Here is a 22,534-nt window from a genome sequence, read left to right as displayed (position 1 = left end):
GGAGCAACTAGCTTTTATCAACTAGCTTTTCTGTATGGAATTCATCTCTTTCAGGCTTTAATCAGCTCAGCTGTTGTTCTGGAAAATAACTACTTTTAGAGATCAGCGCTGCCTCAAGACTTTCAAGAACCCTTTCTTTAAAGCTATAAATGATTTAGTGTTACTAGACGTCGTGGTAGTACCTGCATCTCAGACCAAAGCACCAACTTGCCTATAACCCCCCCCCAATTTAGAGAAGAAGGAATGGCAGTTGTAGCCCTTGAGTAGCTTAAAGTCCAAACGTGTTCTTTGTGGGTGGAATTTTTGGAAGATCCACCACCTTAAATGTACAAAACTATGTGGGAGTGCAATGGTTTGCAACATTCAGGACTCACATGCACTAAACTTGCATGTATGGTCAGTATATGAAGAAGAAATTAACAGAAAAGCTCTGATTACAACACACATACCGGGAGTGTTGCTTCATTCTTTGTACAAGACGTCATTATGCCATTAAATCTTTCCTTTCGAAAATAGTTGTTAGCTGCTATATTAACATTTATGATGGTGTTTATAGCCCATACTTTGACAGAAAATAGAAGAAATCCATGTTGACTGAGTGATTCTCCACAAAGACATCTTGATCTGGATCAAGACAGCGATTCACATCAGTGAATTGAAAAGTTTGATTTGTACTTTTGCAGTCGTATAGGGATAAACATGCCATATGTATGTGTTTTGCGTCACACCTGGTGGTACCAAACAAGCATTACTTTAGCTGTTTTTCAGTGGAGGTTTTTGTCTCCTCCTTCAGTCGTGTTCTGTCGTTGGGGTTGTTTTGTCTGTTTTTCGGTTGTTGTTGTTTTCCGTAGGGTATTTTTAGCTCCCGTGTGCAGCTGAGGCAGAGCGTCACTGCCCAGCCGCAGCTCGAGATGACACCGAGTGAGACAGGTTCAGACCTCTCCAGCTCACCTCATTGTCCCTGAGCTATTATAAGGCTGGAGCTGAATCAATTCTACATGCTTAGTTTTGGAGGCAACAGAAGGAAGTGAAGTCCCGAGAGGCCAACAGTCACACTGACTGCTGCACTTTGAAGGGCCACTTTGCATTCTGGGAAAGTTGTCAGTAGTCGCGGAAGAATCAAGATGTGAGTATAAAAGCAGGATGAGACGTACTTTACCTGATGCATAACACCCATCTCAAATGGATCCTCTTAAAAGTGGATTCAGGGCGTTGGGGAATTTATTGCACTTATTAATTTGTTTTCTAGTTTACGATCGGTACCCACAGTCTCAGTGAACCTGGAGACATTTATGTTCTCGCTCGTGTTTTAGATGCATTATTTGAACTTGTAAATAATAATAATAATAATAATGATAATATATTGAGCAGCATTCAGATACGTGAAGACAAACATTTTTATGAATGAATGAATGAATGAATTTAGTACACTTTTAGTACACCTAGTAGAGATACTGTCACCTGCAGCATACAGCTGGGAGGGAACAGAAAGCTGCAGGCCGAAGGTTGATGGACGGGTTTTAGGGCCCCTTCACACAGTGCAAATTTGTTTGATTTGCGCATAAAGTGCACATGAAGCAGGAATTGTGTGCAAAACGTTTAGAATCATAGCTGCCTAAAACACATCGTACACCTGTTGCTACAACTATTTGTGCAGACCGGCAGCTGAAAGACAGAGTGTACGCTGTGAGAGCCCATCGAACCCTCTTGCGGCAGGTGTCTGCTAAATTCCAGGTGGCACACACTAGCATCTAACACTACTCGCAAGTCACTTAGAAAATTCATACTGTCATCACGAAAACAGTCTGCAGACACATGTGCATGTGGTTATATTCATTCATATATATATATATATATATATATATATATATATAGTTGTATAGTACATAGTACTATATATAAATAGCTATATATATACTGTATGAATGTAAACATATGAATAGATTATAGTTTGAAAAGTGGCTGTAAACATTTAGGGCAGTGATTGCGAACACTGGCGGTGGGGGGTGGAGATAGATTGGTAGATTGGGTTGGTTGTTGTCTGAGTGGGGGGGGGGGGGGGTGTTTATGGGAGTAGGTCTGGAGGGCACCAGGTCAAACGGGGGGTAGGCAGGGTGTGGGGGGCTCCTGTGATGGCCTTGGTTCTTCTCAGGCAGCAGGATGTAGTGATGTTTTCCAGGATGGGCAGAGGGCAGCGAGAGAGGTTTAGGGTAGTGTTTAACAAGAGCCCTGATGTTGAAGGTCCAGAAGTGGTCTGTGGAGATGTGGATGCCCAAAAACCTGAAGTTGGTGACAGTTTCCACCTGTACTCCATTTATGAGGAGGGGGAGGTGATCCTGTATGCTTTTCCTGAAGGCCATGATGAGTTCTTCAGTCTTATGGACATTCAGGGTTAGGTTGTCCTCTGAGCACCAGAGCGGCAGTTCCTTCACCTCATCCCTTTACGCTGTCTTGTCCCCGTTGCAGATGAGTTCAATCACTGTGGTGTCATCCACATATTTTATAATGTGGCTGGTTGGATCGGTTGGAGAGCAGTTGTAGGTGTAGAACGCAGCCTTGAGGGGAACCAGTGCTGAGTGTGAGTGTGGAGGAGTGGCGGGGGGGGGGGCAGAGTCTCACAGACTGTGAGGGCCTCGTCAGATACTTTTCAATCCAGTTACAGGTGGGGAGGGGGATCTGTAATTTCAGCAGTTTGGTGTTGAGAATGTCCAGAATGATGATGTTAAATGCTGAGCTGTAGTCCACGAAGAGCATCCTCACATACCTCGCCTTGTTCTCCAGGTGGCTCAGCGCTGTGTGGAGAGTAAGGGCAATGGCGTCCTCTGTAGACCAGTTCGCTCTGTAAACAAACTGGTGGGGGTTGAGGGAGGGAGTCGCTGATGTGCTGGGAGACTGATCGCTCCAGGCACTTGATAATGACAGACGTCAGGGCGATGGGTCTGTAATCATTCATACATATCACTCAACATATCTTACTTATCCAAAATCAGTTGGGGTTTGATCACAAGTGGGAGAAAACATAAAGATATCTCAAATATATCTGGTTTAAACCCACTTTCAGATTGTTTCTGAGTCATATCCTGGCACTCATAGGGCTCGAGGCGGGGTACACCCTGGACAGGACACCAGTCTCCATTTAAAACCACATTATCTCTCATTTATCCACAATAACTCTGGTATAAACCATCTAAATTTAAAAGGATATAATCTCACATTTGAGATAAAACAAGTCGATATTTTTTTAATTAAATGATCATTTGATCTTGAAAATAGCCGTTGCTGTGTGGATTGTTGCAGCGGTGTGTCTGTCCTCTCAGAGCTGCGAGCCGCGTTACGTAAAGCGATATGAAATGTGCCTCGTGCTGAAGCCCACGTCCAGCCGACTTTACCCTTTTGGTGCTCCCTTTACTCTGCAGTGCATCGTGGCTGAGCTGGTGACCTGAGGCTAAAGAGCAGCAGGATCAGATTCTCTCTTACGTAATGTGCACGGCTGTAGAAGTACACGTGGGCGCTATAGAGATGTTGTCTTTCTCCACAGAGTCTCAATTCCACTCCTGCTTCAAGTTCCCAATGATGTTTTCCCACTGAAAACTCAAGCTTTGCCCACGTTGGTGCCACAGATCGTTTTTCTGATAATCGTTGATGGGTTCATTCTATCTTCAAGCAGGAGATAATTGGCAGTAAGAACCGAGGGAGGCGAAGAATCGCAGGCTGCCGGCGGAGCAGCCGTACATTAAGCTGCTTCCATTTAATGGACACTTTGGACAATCTTATCTTGCATTTTCATTCCAACTACTGTAATATTAATATGTGGAGTATCATAATAATATATGGGATAATATTGGATTCTTCTCAGGGACTCAGGCTGCCGTCACCTGAATGAAAAAAAAAAATGCATTTGTTTGTTTAAAAAAGATGAATTCAAGGTAAAATGCAAAAGTGCTCATCACATATGAAAACTGTGAATGTTAATGTTGTAAATAGTTTACTTCTCATAGCTGCACTTACAAACTTGTCCTTGCAGTGGAAGCAGCAGTGTGTGGTTTGTATAAGACACATATAGATGAGCGGGTGAGTTAGTCTTGTTGAGTTATCCCTGCGTAAGCACTAACTCAAAAACAACAAAAGCTATCATCATCATGCAACTGTCCACATTTAAAGTGCACAACTATCTACTATCTTTGATGTATATGAATTTAGCTTTGGCTTGGTTGTTTTGGCTCTAAACCCCAGAAAAACTCCTAAATAGTTGAAATTTTAATGTCTTGTAGTGTAAACACAGAGGTTACTGAAAAGGTTTAGCATGCCACAATCAGATTATCAAGACGAACATAAATGAACAAATGAAATTGCACATTAAATACCCTATTAACAAATTTAAGCACATGGAAATCATTTTTGTACAACCCCTGGCAAAAATTATGGAATCACCGGCCTTGGAGGATGTTCATTCAGTTGTTTAATTTTGTAGAAAAAAGCAGATCACAGACATGACACAAAACTGAAGTAATCTCAAATGGCAACTTTCTGGCTTTAAGAAACACTATAAGAAATCAGGAAAAAAATTGTGGCAGTCAGTAACGGTTACTTTTTTAGACCAAGCAGAGGGAAAAAAATATGGACTCACTCAATTCTGAGGAATAAATTATGGAATCACCCTGTAAATTTTCATCCCCAAAACTAACACCTGCTTCACATCAGATCTGCTTGTTAGTCTGCATCTAAAAAGGAGTGATCACACCTTGGAGAGCTGTTGCACCAAGTGGACTGACATGAATCATGGCTCCAAAACGAGAGATGTCAATTGAAACAAAGGAGAGGATTATCAAACTCTTAAAAGAGGGTAAATCATCACGCAATGTTGCAAAAGATGTTGGTTGTTCACAGTCAGCTGTGTCTAAACTCTGGACCAAATACAAACAACATGGGGAGGTTGTTAAAGGCAAACATACTGGTAGACCAAGGAAGACGTCAAAGCGTCAAGACAGAAAACTTAAAGCAATATGTCTCAAAAATCAAAAATGCACAACAAAACAAATGAGGAACGAATGGGAGGAAACTGGAGTCAACGTCTGTGACCGAACTGTAAGAAACCGCCTAAAGGAAATGGGATTTACATACAGAAAAGCTAAACGAAAGCCATCATTAACACCTAAACAGAAAAAAACAAGGTTACAATGGGCTAAGGAAAAGCAATCGTGGACTGTGGATGACTGGATGAAAGTCATATTCAGTGATGAATCTCGAATCTGCATTGGGCAAGGTGATGATGCTGGAACTTTTGTTTGGTGCCGTTCCAATGAGATTTATAAAGATGACTGTCTGAAGAGAACATGTAAATTTCCACAAGCATTGATGATATGGGGCTGCATGTCAGGTAAAGGCACTGGGGAGATGGCTGTCATTACATCATCAATAAATGCACAAGTTTACGTTGATATTTTGGACACTTTTCTTATCCCATCAATTGAAAGGATGTTTTGGGATGATGAAATCATTTTTCAAGATGATAATGCATCTTGCCATAGAGTGAAAACTGTGAAAACATTCCTTGCAAAAAGACACATAGGGTCAATGTCATGGCCTGCAAATAGTCCGGATCTTAATCCAATTGAAAATCTTTGGTGGAAGTTGAAGAAAATGGTCCATGACAAGGCTCCAACCTGCAAAGCTGATCTGGCAACAGCAAATGAGCCAGATTGATGAAGAGTACTGTTTGTCACTCATTAAGTCCATGCCTCAGAGACTGCAAGCTGTTATAAAAGCCAGAGGTGGTGCAACAAAATACTAGTGATGTGTTGGAGCGTTCTTTTGTTTTTCATGATTCCATAATTTTTTCCTCAGAATTGAGTGATTCCATATTTTTTTTCCCTCTGCTTGGTCTAAAAAAGTAACCGTTACTGACTGCCACAATTATTTTTCCTGATTTCTTATAGTGTTTCTTAAAGCCAGAAAGTTGCCATTTGAAATGACTTTAGTTTTGTGTCATGTCTGTGATCTGCTTTTTTTCTACAAAATTAAACAACTGAATGAACATCCTCCGAGGCCGGTGATTCCATCATTTTTGCCAGGGGTTGTAATCTAACTAATGCATTTACTCTGGCATGATCTCCTTCTACATCTCCTCAAGGTGATGGCTGTTGCCTCTGCAACAATTTTGATTATTGGATTAGTGTATGAACTCCAACAGGAACCAACATGAATGAGTTTAGAGTTTACAAATATTTTGAACTTTTAAACTTATGTTGTGTGGGCCGCCAGAAGAGGAGGTACTGCTGGCCCACCACCAGAGGGCGCCCTGCCTGAAGTGCGGGCTTCAGGCACGAGAGGGCGCTGCCGCCACGGACACATCCGGGAGTGACAGCTGTCACCCATCATTTCATCACTCCATAAAAGCCGGATGTCATCTCCACCTCGCTGCCGAGATATCATCTACCTGTGAAGGTAATTCTCTGCTAAACTGAATACATTGACTAACAGTCTGAACTTCTTTGCAGCCGTTTTCCTGTAAGTGTTTCCTTATCTGTGGGATTGGCGTTTGGTGTGATCAGCGACGGCTTCGCTTCACCCCCCAACCAGATAAGTGGTTGACAGGAGCTGCACGTGTGTGTGATTAGAGGTGGAGGTGACTTTCCACCTTCTGACTGTTTTTGTTACTGGGTGTGCACACACCCACATCTCACTGTTTGTGCTCCTCGCCAGCAGTACCAGATCCGACAGTCGGGGACGGTGATCACCTGGGAATTCGGGACTTGGCGGCTCCAGTATTCTCCGGGTTCTGTGGCGGTGGAAATCGTGTGGTTCCGGCTCTTATCAGGACAGACGTCTTCTATCCTCGAGCCTGCCCACACGTCACCTTGGTGTATTGACTGCTGTCAGATTCTGTGATTGTCTGTATCATCGTTGTGCACATTCACAACATTAAATTGTTACCTTTTGGCTCATCTATTGACCATTCATTTGCGCCCCCTGTTGTGGGTCCGTGTCACTACACTTTCCCCAACAACTTATTTTTTAAAGACGTGTTAGCCATACATGCCCTGCGACGGACTGGCGTCCTGTCCAGGGTGTACCCCGCCTCGAGACCTATGACTGCTGGGATAGGCTCCAACCCCGTGACCCTTGAGTTGGACTAAGTGGGTATAAAAAAATAAATGAATGAATGTTAACCAAACTAGAATTTAATGGAAGCTAAATGGTCTGTTATTTTTTCATAATTATCTGAAAAGCTAATCCGCTAATCCAAAGAACCTACCTTTCCTAATAAGATGTTATCTTAACTCCACCCACCACTGCTAATATCACATATTCCTGTCTGCCACTTGCTATAATAGTGGATGTTGGACTGATGATGGATTAGGAGCAGGTGTGGTTGTCAGTGAGGGAGACCTACTGTTTCTGCAGACAAATCCAATCCAATCCAGCTTTATTTAGAGAGCACTTTAAAAGAACAACAAAGTTGACAAAGTGCTTTCCAAATAAGACATTAATAAAATACAACACAGATAAAACAAAAAAATTGTAAAAATGTGACCAACATGACTACCACTGACTAAAATATGAATAATTTTATAATGCCTTAGAGAAAAGATATTTTTTAAGCGAGACTTAAAAACCTCTAGTGAAGGAGCCAAAGGCAACATTCCAAAGGCAACTCATTCCATAGTTTGGGGCCCACCACAGCAAAAGCTCGGTCACCCCTGTGTTTCAGTCTCGACTTGGGGACAGAAAGAAGTAACTGGTCAGCTGATCTGAGAGACCTTTGAGGGGTGTATATATGTAAGAGGTCTGCCAGATATGTGGGAACCAAGCCACTCAAAACTTTAAAAGTAAACAATAAAATTTTTAAATTAATTCTAAAATAGACAGGCAACCAGTGTAGGGAGGCAAGAATAGGGGTAATGTGCTCACATTTACGTGTTCCTGTCAAGAGACGAGCAGCAGTGTTCTGGACCATTTGTAAACACGATAGCGAAGCCTGATCAATACCAACATAAAGGGCATTACAATAATCAAGGCGAGTGGTTACAAATGTATGCAAGACTCTCTCTAAATCTTGACAAGATAAAAAAGGCTTAACTTTGTAGAGTTGCCTCAACTGAAAGAAGCCATTTCTCACTACTATATTTATCTGCTTCTCCATTTTAAGAGCTGAATCAATTTTTACTCCAAGGTTGGTTACAACTGGTTTGACACAGGATTTGAGGGGCCCCAAGTCAAATGGTAATCTGTTGTATAGGACTTGATGTTGATATCCCTTAATGACTACTTGAGGCACAGACGAGACTCCATGGGATGGTCAATTGAGTGATGGCATCCTTTGGGTTGTCAAGCGGGCGCCCTCCTTCTTGGGTGTTTCGCTGATAAGCCCACGACACCTCCAGAGGGTTCAGCAGTGAGTCCCAGCGTCCCAGGTTCACTCCCTGGATGCCATCAGCTCACTTGAAGGCCCAGACAGAATCTTTCCTCTTCATCCACAGCCACTGACTTCCCTTTTCAGCAGCGGCAGAGAGGTCTTTGACTGCCTGCTGATGTGCCTTCCCTCATACTCCCAACTCCCTGAGCAGCCTGGATGTTGAGGTGGCTACAGATCCTCTGCAGCCTACCTCCACTGGGTGTACCTTCACATTCCAGCCTTGATGTTGTGCACCAGCTGCGAGTTCAGCGAACCTCAACCTTTTTCGCTCATAGGCTTCCTCCACTGCGCCCTCCCAGGGCACAGTGAGCTCGATGATGTAAACGAGCTTGAACGAGGATGACCACAGGACAAGGTCTGGTTGCAGGTTGGTGGTTGTGATTTCCGCTGGGAAGCACAGTTTCTTGTCCAAGTCTGCCAGTAGCTTCCAGTCCCGCGCTGCCCAGCTGACCAGTTTCTGACCTTGCAGTTCTAAGGTTGGTTTGCTGCTCGCCCTCCCGAACAAATGATGTTGGCTGCCACTGGGATGAAGGGGAAGGAAGGGCATTCACGCTTGTCCGCCGACTTTCCAACACTGCCGCAAGACACTTTAGCACTTGTTTATGCCGCCAGGTGTAACGGCCTTGGGTGAGGCTGGCCTTGCATCTCACTAAGATGTGCTTCAGTGTTGCTGGACTTGGGCATAAAGGGCACGTTGGGTCTTCAGCGTACCACTGGCTTAGGTTTGCGGGGGAAGGCAGGACATCATAGGCAGCCCTGATGGTAAAGCTCGCCCTGAATGCCTCCATCTCCCATAGCTCTTTCCAGGAGATCTTCCTCTTCTCCAGTCCTTCCCATGCCATCCACTTCCCTTGCTTCGCCTGCGCCACAGCCCTGGTGCACCTTCCTGCTTCCTCCTCCTGATGTACCTCCTGGACCACCAGCTTGTGTCTCTGAGATGGAGAAGCCTTGCTCCACACTGGTCTACTGGCCCCAAGTCCAAGACCACTCCTCCCCTCCTGCACTCGGCCCACAATATCTTTGTGTCTGAGTGTCGCCTTTGCCCGCTCAGTTGCAGCCAGCGGGGTCCACCTCCTACCAGTGGCCAGGATGGGGGCAGTTTGGGCTACAACTGGATCACTCGAATCCAGTAACATCATCTCCAGCCTGACTTTGGCGCACTTGTACTCCTCTGTCAGACTGGAAATGGGCAGTTGTAACATCCCTTTGCCATAAAGTCCAATACTGCTGAAGCACCTAGGAAAGCCAAGCCGCCTCCTTACATATGAGCTGACCAGTCTCTCCAGCTTTTCCACCTTTGAGAGCGGGACTTCATAGAGGGTTAGTGGCCATAGGAGACGAGGAAGTAGCCCATACTGCATGCACCAGAGCTTCAGCTTGCCAGGAAGCAAGGTTCTGTCGATGTTCTCCAGACCGCTGGCTACTTCCTTCCTGAGCTGCTCCACTTGCTCTTTGTCTTTAAGGGAGGCATCATACCAACGACCTAGGCTTTTCACTGGCTTCTCGGAAACAGTTGGAATGGGTTCCTCGCCAATGTGAAAGCGGTGGTCTGACAGCTTTCCCTTGATGATGGAGATGCTTCTGGACTTGCTCGGTTTGATCTTCATGCGAGCCTGCTCGATGCTTTCCTAATAGCAGTACAGTGCAAACCTTGGTTGTGGTGAGAGTTGTGAGGTCATCCATGTAGGCTCTGACCAGTGGCAGCCTCAGCCCAGGTCTTATTAGCTGTCCGCCAACTGTCCATCTAGAGGCCCAAATGATGACCTCCATGGCCAGGGTGAAGGTCAACGGGGAGATGGTGCAGCCGGCCATAATTCCCACTTCCAGGTGTTGCCAGGCTTTTGTATACTCTGCTGTTGTCATGCAGAGTTGGATGTCTTGAAAGTATGCCTTGACAAGGGTTGTGAGAGCTGCTGGGACTCTGAAGTAGTCAAAGGCTACCCACAGGAGGTTGTGAGGGACTGAGCCAAAGGCGTTCGCAAGATCCAGGAACACCACATGAAGATCTGTTCCCCCTTTTTGGCGACCTGTGAGCGACCACACTGAAGAAGATTTTTCCCTCCACGTTTAGAAGGCTGATCTGTTGGAACTGCCCGATCTCTGACGAGTCCTTTTCCTTGGGGATAAGGATCCCTCCAGCTCTCCGCCAGGATGTTGGTATCTCCTTCTTTTGCCAGACAACTCTCATCAGTTTCCAGACAAATCGCAGGACATCTGGTGCATTCTTATAGAGCCTGAATGGAACTCGGTTGGAACCTGGAGATGATGCAGCCCTTGCTCGACGCACGGTTTGTTCTACTTCACTCCACCTGGATGGACTAATATCCAGCTCGTGCTTTGGTGGATTGATTGATGGCATGTCCAGTGGGAGCGTAGCTTCTTCCTGGTGTCGGTCATCTGTGCAGGAATTTTTCAGATGTTCTTCCAGGTCTGCCTTTGACACTGAGAGACTTCCACTACTTTTCCAAAAATTTCCAAAACAAATGTACTGAATTAGAGAAGTAAAATGTTACATTCTGATCATTTAGCAGTGTTTACACTCTAACATGCACAACCTCGCAGAAAGGATTTTGTATAAACGTGCTCGAAACAGGCGCTTCTTCATTCTCTCTCAACGTGTGTGGTTCTGGAGGTACGTGTAGCTTGACATGAGCTTGCTTGTCAGTTTCTTTCATCTCCAGAGCCTTCGTCTGATGTTCAGTGTGTTCACTCAAACGGAGGAAAATGGTCTAAACGTACCCGTTATTGGCGGGGGGGGAGCTGTTTAAGCAGCGCCTGTTGGTATTTAAAGCTGGCAGACATAAACTCACAGCGCGCTGCTCCTGCTCCTGCTCACTCCTCCTGCCAGAGAGATTGTGGTGGTTCTTGGAGTGCTCTGGGGAATCTGGGACGCTGCCACCCAAATCAGAGCTGTGTCAGACGAGGTGGAGATGGCAGCGTAATAAATGGTTATTATTACCCAGAGCTCCAGCGTCATCGCTGGAGTGTAACGGCTTCATTTAGTGAAGAAATGTGAAGTGGGAGTGAAGAGGTTGGAGGTCTTTCATTCTGCATTGTGTGTGTGTGTGTGTCAGCTTTCCGATCTTCAGTTTGGAGATAAAAACATGGAGTTGACGTTTACATATTGTTTCTTGAGATGAAATGAGCCTTTTTATTCCCATAAAGGATTGTTTTTGGAGTATTTTTACTGTCGTTGAAGTCCGTTTAGTGTCAGACTGGTGGTGGAAGGATATTCAGTGTTGACTGTAACAGATTAGATTTGATTCCCTCTGCCAAGGAGGTTCTGTGATCATTGTCCGTCTGTTCATATCTCCACGTCCAATTTTGACTGAAAATTGTAAGTGTCCCTCTAAAGCAAATTTTTTTTATTGATTTCATACAGACTACTTTATTGCCATCAAAGGACTTCCTGGACTGTCTGAGGTGTATGTGTCTGTGGAAAAGTGTTGAACTTGTAGAGACAGACATGTCTCTGAGTCCTCAGCTTTGGAGCTCAAGAGATAGCTGGGAAGATCTTACGTACTCATGAGAATTATGGACAGAGGTGTTTAGTGATGCTGATATCTTTGCTGGAGAATGAAGGTCCAAGTCTTTAGGGCCCTGGTGCTTCCTGTCTTACTGTATGGTTATGAGACTTGGATTTCAACCAGTGATCCATTAAAGGTCTTCTTGAAGGATCCTTGGGTCCTGCTGGAATGACTTTGTTTCAAAAGAACAGTTGCTAAGTGACACTAACATGAAGAGGATCACTGACACTGTGAGGGAACATCTGCTGCCACTTCTTGGTCATGTGGTGCGTTTCTCTGGTCATGATCCAACATGCAGGTGCCTCTGTGTTGAGAACCTCAGTGGCTGGAGAAGGTTAAGGACACACCCACATTTCACTTTATGGCAGCAGATCATTGGGTCTTGGATGGCAACAGTTTTGTGGATGTGGCAACGAGCGCCACCAAAGCATGTTCCCAGACCTGACCTGATCTCCACCACGGCCCGTGGAATAATGTCTGCATGGACAGCAATAATTGAATTATTGATCTTATTCTATGTAAATAAAACCACATTTAGTTTATGGTGTTTACACAAGTTGTTTAAAGAAAATTCTGGTTTATATTGTTGAAATGTCTCGTGTCCGCATTAAGTCCCCTCTGTCTCACATTGCAAAATACTGTTGAAACTGCAATATGCTGTGATAATCTGTATCAGGTGGCAATTCTATAGTTATAGGATGACAACAGTAAAATCTGAACATATTTTTAACCTTAAAAATTTGTTCTGATCATAATTCTGTAATTGTAGAATGTAAACAAGTTTTTATATGTCTACAATATAATATATTCCACATCTTAATTAGATTATTACTCACTCTGATTATGACCTTATTCGGGTTAAGGTCCTCTGAAACTGCAGTGTTTTAAACAGATTAAGATCAGAGTTTTACTACATGTTGTTCATCAGACTCCAGATGTGGATCATTTATTTTACTTTTATAATGTAATAAGATGTAGCTCTTTTTTTTTTACATTTTGTTCATGTTTCTAAGATGTTTTGCAGCTGAACTCCATGAACGTCAGTTGAGTAATCTCAATGAATGTGGTTTCTGGATCCTTTTTTTTTTTTTTTTTTTTTTTTACTGTTTTTCATTGAGGCCCTTTGCAGTAAAATTAAATAGTTTCTCAAAAGCCTTTGATCTCATCTTCAAGAAACTCAGTGAGATGATGAGTCTCATCAAGAGGAAGATCTCAGTGCATTTTGCTGCTGATCGCGATCTGAATTTTAATCAGTTGCTAAAAAACTGTTATTAGTGATCTTGATTAAAGCTGTCAGTTGTACATAAATACAGACAGTCTGTGTGTGTGGTGAGTGTGTGGCCTGTGCACAGCCGTCTGTTGTGTAATTCACTTGGACAGCACCAGCTCCTTTGTATGCACGCTGCACTCCTCGGACAAACCCGGTTTCCCCTCCAGCGCTGCTCTTAACGGCACCAAACGCGGCCACTCCGACCTGCTTTCAAATCACTCTTTAAATTCTGAGCAGCAGCTCCTGCTGAGTCTTGACTAAACGTGAGGCGACAGTCATCGCGTGTGTCATTCTCCTCACAGATGGCTCATTCATGTTTGATACCCCTCCAGCACCTGGCAGCACAGACAGCAGCTCGGACATTTTCATTCAGTCTACTCACCAAGTCTTTGGACGTGCCCAGTCTCTTGAGTCCGTCCAGGGGCAGGAGGTCAGCTGAGTCCTTGTGTGTGAACTGGGTGGCCTGCTTCAGACGCCTCTGTTGGTGCAGGATGGCTTTGTCCCGGATGGCTATCTCACCTTTTTTTGCCTCGCTCATGGTCACGGCTCGGAGCCCGATGTGAGACAGTTTGAGCCAAGCAGCACCGTGTGGTGCCCTTTGTGCTGCTGATCTTCACCACTAGCCGGCTGTAATCCGTCAGTAGGAGGACGAGCTATTGTCCTCTCCAGGATGCTCCTCTAATGTGGACATGCATCTTCATCACACTCAGGATCTGCCTGCACACAACAGGAACAAGACGTTTCTCCTCCCCCTGTGCTGTGTCCTTTTCTCTCTCTCTCTCTCTCTCTCTCAGTCCTCTGCACAGACGCATGCTCACTTCACTTCACCACCCAGCACATAAAACCCACATTTTCTGCACAGTTACATGAGACACTGCCTGAATGTGTTCTGTCTCAGACACTGCAGGTTAAAAAAAAGAAAGAGTAGAAAGAACAAATTCAGAAAGAGTCCGTTTTTAGCCTGGAAGCATCTGATTCACTGCATCCAACACACTATGGAACCAGCCTGGGTTCTGAATGGCCATCTGTCTGCCACAGAGCAGGTGGACTTGTGAGACAGAAGTTGGACATCCAGGATACAGATGAGGTTTGATTCACACTACCTGTCCGTGTCTTTGGGCACGTCAGGTCTTCTGCTTTATCCCAGTCCACCAACCTGTAGATGTGTACTGACCTTGACTTGGGGAGGTATCTTGTGGTGGATTGGCATCGTGTCCACGGATAGCAAGACTCCACTTGATGCCACAGTGGGCCTACACTAGACCTACTGTATTTTCTGGACTGTAAGTCACAACAGCTTCCACAACTAGTAAAAAACAAACAAAAAAAATGACTTCCGTATTCTCTGGAAAATGCAGGACCTCTTTTCCTTCTATCTGCTACAGCCAGGTGATAAGTGGGCATGTCCATGGTGCTGGAAAATCTTTAGGTTGTATCTGATGACATCACAGCAGGTAGATGCCTCGTGCACTGTCCTGGAGTGATGTGCCTCTCACAGAAAAATACTGCCCCCTTGTGGGTAAAATAAGCAGTCACAACACTGATCAAACTGTAAAATGCAGCAGGTATGATATGGATCTGCATTTTGAATTGACATGTTTTATGCTGGATGTCCTTCCTGATTTAACCCCAAATTGTATGGAAAACCTGCACAGGTGGTCTTGAACCAGGAACCTTCTGTTTTGGAAGCAGGTGCACTGACTACACGGGCACTGCACCACCCTGTGATGTCAGTTGAAGATTCCAGTACAGGGTGCAGAAACACATTTTGTCTTCACGGTGTTGTGCCGTCTCACCCGTGTGTGTCGAGGTTTTAGAAAAGCCCAAATAAATGCTATTGTTGTGTCTGACTCCAGATTAAAAGGGTGTCAATAAGGATAAACTAACCAGATTCTGGCAAACATTTGTTTTGTTTAAGTAATATAACAGACCTGTTGAATGGATGATGGAAATTAGGAGCAGGTGTGGTTGAAGTTACATATCACTTGAAATTATCGTCTTTTTTAAATTTATTTTTAATTTCCGAAGTCCAGGTAATAAAATACATAAAAAGGTCATCACTTTACAAATATCGCCATCTTCTGGTTTTGCTGTTAGACGTCACAGCTCAGTCTGTCACTGATCATCTGCCGTTCCTGTACATTTTCTACACCAATGACTGCCAATGCATCTCACCAGCCATATCATACCTCAGATATTCAGACGACACAGCCATCCTCACACTCCCTTCAGAAAATCAATCCTCCCTGGACTACCACAACACAATCACTCACTTCACCAAATGGTGTACGGACAACCATCTCCAAATAAATGTCAATAAAACAAAGGAACTTCTGGTCAGCCCCTCCCTCACCCCAGCTTCCCACAATCATAAACACACAAATAGTTGAGGCAGTGGGCACTTTCAAATACCTAGGAATAACTTTGGACAATAAACTCACCTTTGATCAGCACACCAAGGACATTCAAAAAAAGAAGCCAACAAAGGCTGTCAGTCTTCCGCAAACTCAAAAGGACTACACGTTGCACCCCACTTGCTGTTGTTACTTTATCAAAGTATCATTCAACCCATTATTTTGTACTGTTCCTCATGTTTCTTTCCCATGCTTTCTGTCACAAACCGGGCCAAACTCGCACGCATCACAAACATAGCTGCCAAAATCATCGGACTCTCTACACCTAACCTCATAGAATTCAACAACAGGTCCATTATTCGTATAGCAAACTCGATAGTGCAAGACACCACTCATCCACTCCACCAATTCATCACTCCACTTCCTTCAGGGTGTAGATATAGAAGCATTACATTTAGGAGGGCTCGCCTCGGGAGGAGCCTGATCCCTGCAGCTATAGCGGCCCTTAACAGCACGCCCCACTGACCAGTCGGTCTGCCATTGTATTGCTGTTATCAGTGTTATTGTGGATGTCCGTGTTGTCTATCTTGTGCTGTGCTATTGTTGATGTCTTTCCTGTGATGTGCTATTGTCTATGTTGTTATGTACAATGTATTGTACAGTCGGTGAAGACAAAGTTCCCTATGGGGACCAATAAATCTAATCGAGTCTAATCTAATCTTATGATCCCGAGCGGTGATGCCCTCAGACGACCCTGTTGACCTTACACAGAGGATCTGTGTCAACCACTCAGGCCCAGAATCGATTTCCACGACCGTCGCTCTGCCATCCACCATGAATGACTGACAGAACCCAGTTTAAGCTGTTCATCACAAGGCGACATCTGCTTTATTATCAGGTACATGATCAGTGACAGAAAAAAAATTTTTTTTTGAGTGTCTTATGACTGGGACATGTGGAGATGAAAGATATTCTGATTTGTTGATCAGGTTGTAGTTCAGTAGAGAAAGAAGGTTGTAGGTTTGAACCTGACCTGATGCCTTTCTCTTCTCCAGTATGTGGTGCGACGATGGGAAAATCAGGTATTTAAAAAAATAATAAGTCCACATCAGATCCCTGAAGAGCATCTTTATTTTCACAATGGCCCAAAGCTTCAAATAACAAAACATCAAACTGTTAGAGTTGTTTTTAATACACAGGTTCCTTTATGTTCACACACGGTTCAAGTGTCTGAAACTGAAATTCAGCAGTTTTTGGTTATTTGCTCACACTTCTCCAGATTAAAAGGACAGGTAATTAAGATAAACTGGTCAGATTGTGGTGAACATTTGTTTAGCTTTTCTACTACTATTTGCAACAGGTTCACTGTGTCCTCCAGCAGCCTGAACTCAAGGTTCTTAAGATGGAGCAATATCTCCACCTGGTGGACATTTACCATTAATGTAGTTAACAATAGAATTTTGCCAAGAGCTCTAGTGTAGTATAACAGGCCTGTATATAAGACCTGGAGTCTTGCACTTGGTGTTCTACTGTATTTTAAATCTGAGTTTACAGGAGGCGTACTTTGTTAATGTCACGCTCCTGCACTTTGACCTTTAGTGGGTGAAAAATTAGACTGTGTACACAACCAGCACATTGAAACACTTTCTGAGACACTTTACACCCAACTCAAGGAATTCCCCAAACATACAAAACCAACAACATATCAGCTGTGAAAATACAGAAGTGCAATAAGTGTGTAAATTTTTTTGGTCTTGGTGAACAAGCAGCACTGCAGTGTAAACATCAGGAATGTCTCAGCCCACAGACGAAGTGTGTTTTTATGATGCCGCAGATCAAAAAGACCAAACGTCTCCGCTATACTTCACTATGTGAGCACAACACTTTTCTGTGGCCAAGGCTATGACCCTTGACCCTGTATGAATGAACTGTTAATGCTGAAGCAGCAGTGCTCCTCCTGGTCAGTGGTGAGAATTACTTCCCCCCAACCAGCCACACAGTAGAATGAAATGGATTTCATAAAATAAACTTTAACACACACACACAAAAAAAGCTAACAGACATCTCAGTCTTATGTTCAAGTTCTTTGTGAGGGCAGAAAACTTTACGCTGCTCATTTTTTAAAAGACATTTCTTGATATTGGAAAGAAATGCTAAAATAACAGTTTAATTTTTGGCATCCAAAGGGTGCTGTGGCACTTAATATTTGGTAACCAGTAAGCAGTAGTTTAGGACAACAGTCAGCCAGTGTTTGTGGTGCTGTGGAAAAATCAGAATCTCATCTGTGTTCTTATTTCAGCTTTCTTAAAAATGTCTCTCCACACACAAATTGAAATAATTGATCAAATTAGTGAATTAAACTGTTCTAAGTCAGACATTTGAATTTGGTTTAAATTATTTTAAATCAGTTTTCACCTTTAAGCATCTTAAAATACTTTAATCTGATGATACAAAATCTGGTTTAAACAGTTCTACATCAATGGTAGTAGACTGGTTTAAGGAGCTTTGAACAAAATGCTGAACAGTTTTTAAACTGGTTACATTTGATTTTTTTTATTTTTGTTAAACTCTGTGAATGTCTTTAAGTGTGTTTTGCTGCCCCCTCTGGTTGTAAGAAAATGTGATGATCACTTTTTTATTTTTTACCATTTCCTAACTATGAATGATGAATCATCAAAGAGGCTGCTGTTGCAGGTGTCACTGAGGCACAAACCCTCAACCCACCACCAGACACTGGGTACCCACCCCACCAGTCCTGACCATCACAACGTGTTGGGTAGGTACAGTGAACACAGCAGTAAGTTCTGACCCTGACCCGGGAAGAATCTGAAGGGCTCCCACGCATCTGAGAAGATGTTGTACTTGAGGAAAACGCGGTTCCCCAGCCTGGAAGATGTGCTGTCCCGGCTTATGATGTAAATGCCGTCATTGTGCAGCGTGCAGGTCAGGTTCAGGCCCGACCTGGTCATGTTCTCCTTCAGCAGGACCCAGTCCCCAGTGGTGATGTTGTAGGACTGCACCGTCAGCATGTCCTCTGTTGGGCTGGCTCGCCACTGCCGCCAAGGCACCAGCTCCTGGGTATAACCTCCAACCAGGTAAATGGTGTCCTCCACCGAGAGCATCTGCTGTTTACGGACGTGTGTGGAGGAGGAGTGAAACACTGTCCAGGTGTCAGACGTGGGGCAATACCGGAGGATGTTCATGTTTCTGTCTGCAGACAAAAATAAATGAATAAGTGAATATTCCAACCACTGCTTCTACAAACACTCAAGACCTGCCGGTCGTTTGTGACCTGGATTTTCTGTTACGTGGTGCTTTATACCTCTTGCTGTGTATCCGCCCATCACGTAGATCATTCCCCGGCATTCACAGGCCGAGAACTCAGCCAGTGGGTCAGGCAGCGAGGACACACAGGTCCACCAGTCCTGTTCTGGACTGTAACACTCCACCGTGCCCAGACACTGACCTCCCACAGCGTACAGCTTCCCCTCAACAGCCAATAGCTTGAAGTTGGACCTGAAAGAGACGATGCACAGGGACACTGTTGACCTGTACGCTGAGATCTGAGGTCAGAGTCTGAAAATTAAGAATTTAAAAGGCAATTAACCTTCGACTTAGAGCTGTTTTAAAACAGTTTCCTCAAAGTCCAAGTTGGGGAATATGGAAATTCAGTTGGTTTTCTGTAGATCACACAGATTAAAGTCTTTAAAATCAGAACTGGTTTATTTAACCAGATTAAAGTTGATCTACAATGACATAATATTGGTTTTGAGCCATTTAACCAGTGCAAAATAAAATTATCTCAGGTTTAACCATGTTTTTGAAGAACCGTGACACGTCTTAAAAACAGTTTAAAGCTTTTTGTCACCTTTGGTTTGGAATAGTTTGGAAACTGTTTCAGACAGGTTACAAACAAACAGAAAAACAAGAATAAGAATTCAAAACTAAAATAAGCACATCCTCACATCTGATTGAGTTTTAACTGATCAATAAATAGTTAACTTAATATCAACTTAGTTATGAATGCTAACTGTTTATAAACAAAGGACTTGAAGGATTCTAAGAAAGTTACATGGACATTGTGCCATTTGCGACATTATACAAACAATCAGGAATGAAAACAATTAACTCCAGACTGTATGCAGAGGTGGAAAATTCCAGAACTGGACCCAGACCATTTAAGAATTACAGTGCCATGCAGGACTTATAGAAGTACATGAAGCAGGTGCCCAGATGTGGAAATATTTCTCAAACTTCCAGACCATTAATGCATTTCAGGAAAGGGTGGGGGGAATCAACTCTAAACCATTTTTTGTCAATTTGTGAAGCTGCTCAGTAGTTGTTCATTTTGAGCTTTGTTCTGAAGCACAGCGAGACATTCCAGGAGGGGAGGCGGGGGGCAGTTTCAGGAGCACAAAATCTTACAAGTTTATCCACCTTAACAAACTGCCCAGAACAGTGACATGTCAGTGGCCATAAACTAGTTGTTGGAGGTCTGTAACTGGCCCACAGGCCGTCAGGTTGGCACAGTATTGTCTTGCCTCTTCTGGTTGAGGGAGGCCACCTGGCTCCAGTTGTTCATGCAGGGGTTGTAGCAGTGCACCGCTGAAATCTCCTGGTTCGTCATCCTGTAGCCCCCGGCGATGAACAGGTAGTTATCCAGGATAGCTGATCCGGATCCGCGGACGTTGATCATATCAGGAGGCATGTTGTTTGCCAGCGGCTTCCAGCGTCGCTCCAACTCCCCGAATATTAGCATGGACCAGGACTCGTCCTGACCGACCACGTCCTTGGACAGACAGCTGAAGCCTCCGATGACCACCAAGGAGGCAGTGCCCCTCATCCTCATCTCCCGGACCTGGTCCCTGACAGACGTGGACAGGTTGCTGAACTCGGGACTCCTCAGCATGGGGTGGTAGTGGCAGCTCATGAACTGGAGACAGGCCCCACGGAGTTCGTGGGCCCCGTAGACCTCAGACAGGCTGCAGAGTTCCACGCAGTTCTCCAGGCGGATCTCCGCCGACAGCAGCTTCAGGATGGACGTGACCTGCAGGAAGGACGCGGTCTCGATCAGGTCCTTTAGAGTCTCTTTGATAACCTGCACCTTGGACGTGTTGATGAACTCGAGGACCAGCTCCAGACCGGGCACGCTGAGCCCCTGCAGCTGGACCGAGTCCTCCGTGGACTCCCTCATCCCGGATCGGTACAGGGCTCGGAAGTAGTCGCTCTCCTCGATCAGCTTCTTCTTGCTCACCTCGTAGGTTTTGTCATCCACGACGATCGCAATAACCTGCTCGGACGACATGCTGGCTTTCTGCTCCAAGCCTCCGGAACGCGTTCACATGTCTCCGGCCTATATATGGTCAGGTTCGGCCCGCAGGTCACCATGGAACAACTTGCGGCTAGCTCCCTCCACATAAAGTCGCCCCGATGTCTACGGATATTTCCTGCGCGTTATAGATTTTCTATTCTGAAATTACATTTTCGCACTTATCTTTCGAACGGTGGAAAATTGTCAACTTTAGAGTTTGTTTACGCTTCTTTACTTCTTCTTGACCTGAAGATGTTGAACTCGTGCGCTACCGCCACCTATCGGTTCAACCATGTCTTCCAGCAGATTAGAATAAGTCCCTTTGACTGCTCCTTTGTTTTCTCTCGGGGTGATTTGGGACAAGTTTTACGCCTGATGCCCTGCCTAACGCAACTTCAAATTACATGGAGAAATGTGGCGGGGGGAGGTTTCGTAATAGTAGTTGTATTGATTTATTTGTTGAGATGTGGCCATAACATCTCAACAAATAAATAAATACAACTACTACGAATAATAATGAAATCATTACTCGAGTAATAAGCACTGAAATAAATGTTTTTCAATTCTTAATTGTCAAAATTATTAGAATAACTTATTCTAATAATGCTTTATTCTCACCTAATGTACATAATCAAGGTGTTCCACTTATTTCTTAAAGTAAAATAAATGTTATGATGTCCCTTTTGTTGGACTGTGACAGTGGATATTAAGTTTAAACATATATATATATATATGTGTGTGTGTGTGTGTGTGTGTGTGTGTGTGTGTGTATTTATATATGTTTATATATACGTCTGTCTTTATTGTGCCTCTAATTATATTTTTGAATATATATTTCTGTTTGGTCACACGATGTTCTTTATGTACGGTTAGTTTTTGTGTTTCGGATCAGCTCAGTTGTCTGTGAGCTGTCAGTCAAGATGACGTCGTTACATTGTGGCGTCACAGAGTAAAAATACAGAGTCAGGTAGAATGAGATGGGAAAAACCTTCAAAATAAAGACAGGACAATCTTTGCTACTAGTAAATGAAAATTACAAAAACATGTTTTATTTATTTAATAGCAATGTTGAAAAGGAAGACAAAATGATTACATTAAAAGTAGACATTCATGGTCTAATTTAAGTAGAACAAAATTGACACACCATGAGGTATCCTTTGCTTGGGTGGAAAACGTTTTTATTAAACACACAAAAAAATGTCCAATTAATGAAGTTTGAAAGATCATTTATATGCAAAGGTGATTTGCAAATAAATAAATAAATAAATATAATAAAAGATATATAATAAAAATGCATTTCAAAATCCTCACAATAACAAAAATTACTAAGCGCTTCTTTAAAATAGTTATTTTTTCAATTTATTGACATTTTCTTTTTAGCCCCAATTGTAACCTTAGTAAACCAATATATTGAGGAAATAAATGAGATTTTGACTTGATGTTCCATAACACATTGTAACATAATTCTGCTTCCCAAATGCTTAACAGTACAAGAAAACCATTGAAAGTCAAAGTGTATAAAATATTTGAATTCTTCTCACCAAGTTCTGACATACATTATGTGAAAAATACATTATGTGATTGGCATTAGGTGGGTCACAGAGCTTTCTCTTATCGTGCCCCTGTTCTGTGGAATGATCTCCCTGCATCAATAAA

At 43.6% G+C, this 22,534-nt stretch overlaps 2 protein-coding genes across 2 annotated transcripts in view; both read right to left on the bottom strand.

Moving 5' to 3' along the window:
- The window catches only part of nrip2 (nuclear receptor interacting protein 2), a 36,811-nt gene extending 22,827 nt beyond the window's left edge, over window positions 1-13,984 (bottom strand). Inside the window, exons 1-2 of the mRNA XM_034163140.1 lie at window positions 13,840-13,984; window positions 13,596-13,798 (exon numbers count right to left, since the gene is read on the bottom strand). Of these exons, the coding sequence (XP_034019031.1) occupies window positions 13,596-13,751 (156 nt within the window). The 5' untranslated portion in view covers window positions 13,752-13,798; window positions 13,840-13,984. The remainder of the gene's footprint in view (window positions 1-13,595; window positions 13,799-13,839) is intronic.
- Window positions 13,985-17,310: 3,326 nt separating this feature from the next.
- On the bottom strand, window positions 17,311-21,124 carry klhl42 (kelch-like family, member 42). The gene is made up of 3 exons (XM_034162937.1): window positions 20,109-21,124; window positions 18,890-19,083; window positions 17,311-18,778 (listed from the first exon to the last, which is right to left on the bottom strand). Exons 1-3 carry the CDS (start codon window positions 20,870-20,872, stop codon window positions 18,330-18,332), a joined length of 1,407 nt encoding a protein of 468 aa, XP_034018828.1. The 5' UTR covers window positions 20,873-21,124; the 3' UTR covers window positions 17,311-18,329.
- Between the last annotated feature and the right edge of the window lie 1,410 nt (window positions 21,125-22,534).

This window comes from Thalassophryne amazonica, chromosome 22, assembly GCF_902500255.1.
Source record: "Thalassophryne amazonica chromosome 22, fThaAma1.1, whole genome shotgun sequence".
Taxonomy (NCBI): domain Eukaryota; kingdom Metazoa; phylum Chordata; class Actinopteri; order Batrachoidiformes; family Batrachoididae; genus Thalassophryne; species Thalassophryne amazonica.
The sequence above is the reverse complement of the archived record's forward strand: the minus strand, read 5'-3'. Positions and strand labels throughout refer to the sequence as shown.

Bases quoted from the DNA above. Each gene is read 5' to 3' on its own strand.
- klhl42 (XM_034162937.1), bottom strand. From the start codon at position 20,872: ATGTCGTCCGAGCAGGTTATTGCGATCGTCGTGGATGACAAAACCTAC. The intron at 19,084-20,108 runs GCAAGACAATAC...CGTCTCTTTCAG, and splicing joins GCCTCCCTCAACCAGAAGAG to GTCCAACTTCAAGCTATTGG. The intron at 18,779-18,889 runs GTATAAAGCACC...TTTTGTCTGCAG, and splicing joins GGGCGGATACACAGCAAGAG to ACAGAAACATGAACATCCTC.